A 3,170-nucleotide genomic window follows, 5' to 3' on the forward strand; every position below is an offset into this window, starting at 1 on the left:
GTCCTGCAGCAGCTGTCACACACCACCGCCCCCCCTGCAGCACGCCTTCAACCACCACCGCCCCTCCTGCAGCAGCTGTCACCACCACCCGCCCCTCCTGCAGCAGCGTTCACCACCACCGCCCCTCCTGCAGCCAGCGAACCGTCACCACCACCGCCCCTCCTGCAGCAGCTGTCACCACCACCCGCCCCCCTGCAGCAGCTGTCACCACCACCCCCCTCCTGCAGCAGCTGTCACCACACACCCCCTCCTGCAGCAGCTGTCACCACCACCGCCTCCTGCACAGCTGTCACCACCACCGCCCCTCCTGCAGCAGCTGTCCACCACCACCTCCCTGCAGCAGCTGTCACCACCACCCCCTCCTGCAGCAGCTTCACCACCACCCCCCTCTGCGCAGCAGCTGTCAACCACCACCGCCCCTCCTGCAGCAGCTGTCACCACACACGCACCCTCCTGCAGCAGCTCACCACCACCCCCCTCCTGCAGCAGCTGTCACCACCACCGCCCCTCCGCAACAGCTGTCCACCACCACCCGCCCCTCGCTGCAGCAGCTGTCACCACCCACCGCCCCTCGCCTGCACAGCTCGTCACCACCACCCCGCCCCCCGCAGCAGCTGTCACCACCACCCCTCCTGCAGCAGCTGTCACACCACCCCCCCCTCCTGCAGCAGCTGTCACCACCACCCCCCTCCTGCAGCAGCTGTCACCACCACCGCCCCTCCTGCAGCAGCTGTCACCACCCACCGCCCTCCTGCAGCAGCTGTCACCACCACCGCCCTCCTGCCAGCAGCTGTCACCACCACCGCCCCTCCTGCCAGCTTCACAACGCCCTGCCAGCTTCACCACCACCGCCCCTCCTGCAGCAGCTGTCACCCACCACCGCCCCTCCTGCAGGCAGCTTCACCACCACCCCCCTCCTCAGCAAGCACTGTCCACCACCACCGCCCCCTCCTGCAGCAGCTGTCCACCACCACCCGCCCCTCCTGCAAGCAGCTGTCACACCACCACCGCCCTCCTGCAGCAGCTGCCACCACCGCTCCCGCAGCAGCTGCCACCACCACCGCTCCTGCAGCAGCTGTCACCACCACCGCCCCCTGCAGCAGCTGTCACCACCACCCTGCCCTGCAGCAGCTGTCACCACCACCGCCCCTCCTGCAGCAAGCGTCACCACCACCGCCCTCCTGCAGCAGCGTTCACCACACCGCCCCTCCTGCAGCAGCTGTCACCACCACCCGCCCCTCATGCACAGCTTCCAACCACCACCGCCCCTCCTGGCAGCAGCTCACCACCACCACCGCCCCTCCTGCAGCAAGCTGCCCACCCACCGTCTCTGCAGCAGCTGCCACCACCACGCGCCCCTTGCAGCAGCTGTCCACCACCACCCCCTCCCTGCAGCAGCTGCACCACCACCCTCCCTGCAGCAGCTGTCACCACCACCCCCCTCCTGCAGCAGCTGTACAAACACCACCGCTCCTGCAGCAGCTGTCCACCACCACCGCCCCTCCTGCAGCAGCTGTCAACACCACCGCTCCTGCAGCAGCTGTCCACCACCACCGCTCCCTGCAGCAGCTGTCACACCACCCCGCCCTGCAGCAGCTGCCACCACCCACCCTCCTGCAGCAGCTGTCACCACCACCCCTCCTGCAGCAGCTGTCACCACCACCCCTCCTGCAGCAGCTGCCACCGCCACCGCCCCTCGCTGCGCAGGATAGCCCACCAAAGCGCATCAGCCCCTGAGCACTCACCACCCCCCCTTGCAGAAGCAACAGCTGCCACACCACCACCCCCCCTGCAGCAGCTGCCACCACCACCGCCCCTGCAGCAGCTGCCACTTCCGCATCAACTGACCCTCCATCTTCTAGTGAAGGAGCAATGAGTCTTCAGTTCAGTCTCGACCAGACGTTCAACTCAGATCTTTCCAACCCGTCCTCTTCAGAGTTCAAGAATCTGGCTGCCAAAGTGACCTCTGAGGTAAGTATCTAGGCGATTCCACGCCAGCTGCATCTCAGTGCTAGAGGTGTCACTACAGACCCTGTTTCGATTCCAAGGCACTGCATTTCAGTGCTAGAGATGTCACTACAGACCCTGGTTCGATTCCAGGCTGTATCACAGTGGTCTAAGGCACTGCATTTCAGTGCTGGAGGCGACACTATAGACCCTGGTTCGATTCCAGGCTGTATCACAGCGGTCTAAGTCACTGCATCTCAGTGCAAAAGGTGTTGCTACAGGCCCTGGTTCGATTCCAGGCTGTATCACAACCGGCCGTGATTGGGAGCTCCATAGGGCGGTGGGCAATTGGCCCAGCGTCGTCCTGGTTTGGGTTTGGCCGGGGGGTTAGGACGTCATTGTAAATTTGTTCTTAACTGACTTACCTAGTAAAATAAAGGTTAAATAAATAAATGTAATTGTCCCTTTTAGACCTGTACATGCCTCCTGTAAAACCCTATCATCATAATCCTATGTTAAATCTTTCAACGCAGGTGAAAAAGGCTTTTGCTAAAACCCCAGGCTTCCGTCGTTCCATTGTCAAATCGTTTCGGTAAGTGTATGAATTCTCATTACTGGTTGACTAGGTTCCTGTTCTACCTTCTGTTATTTGACAATGCTGATGATGATGCTGATGATGATGATGATGATTTCTGAGGGTTGTCCATTTTCTCTCCTTCTCCTGAGTAGGAGTGGATCTGTAGTTACCGACATGATCGTCGTGTTCGACAAGCAGTCTTCGGTTCCCAGCTCAAGCAGCGTACCAGCACTTCTCACCAGCAGTTTCACCTCCCTGAGCTTGATACCAGGAAGCATCAGTGCTGGTAAGTATTCATCTCCAGGTGCGGACTGGCCATCTGGCATTTTGGGCAAATGCCCAGATGGGCTGGTCCATTTTCAGCCCAGTGGGCCTGTCTAACATGTTTTTCTGGGTGTAAAAATTATAATTATCTGGCTAATCATTTGGGGGAAAATTAGCCAGTATGTTCAAAATGCCCCTGTTTCACTGTCACCATACACATCTATACGAGCAAAGTCAACATTTAAACAGAAACATGAAAAGACAATCCCCTTTTGTCATTTACTGAACAATATCTCTGTTTTTCCTACTTTTTCAGGGTCATCAACCACATCAGGAAGTGCTCCCCGACCCACTGCCTTCTCTCAGGCTGCCTTGCCTCTCA

The 3,170-nt window shown here is 59.6% G+C and overlaps 1 protein-coding gene and 1 long non-coding RNA gene across 2 annotated transcripts in view; both read left to right on the plus strand.

The window, feature by feature from the left end:
* LOC139025476 (uncharacterized) overlaps positions 1-3,170 on the plus strand; it is a 46,589-nt gene that overhangs the window by 40,353 nt on the left and 3,066 nt on the right. The gene's annotated exons all lie outside the window — the stretch shown is intronic.
* Positions 1,782-3,166, plus strand: LOC139025475 (interphotoreceptor matrix proteoglycan 1-like; the record flags this gene model as incomplete). The annotated part of the gene is made up of 4 exons (XM_070440619.1): positions 1,782-1,971; positions 2,481-2,539; positions 2,677-2,810; positions 3,105-3,166. Coding segments are annotated over exons 1-4 (354 nt in total), but the record flags the coding sequence as incomplete, so codon positions are not given.

Source organism: Salvelinus sp. IW2-2015, unplaced genomic scaffold (assembly GCF_002910315.2).
Source record: "Salvelinus sp. IW2-2015 unplaced genomic scaffold, ASM291031v2 Un_scaffold2751, whole genome shotgun sequence".
Taxonomy (NCBI): Eukaryota; Metazoa; Chordata; class Actinopteri; order Salmoniformes; family Salmonidae; genus Salvelinus; species Salvelinus sp. IW2-2015.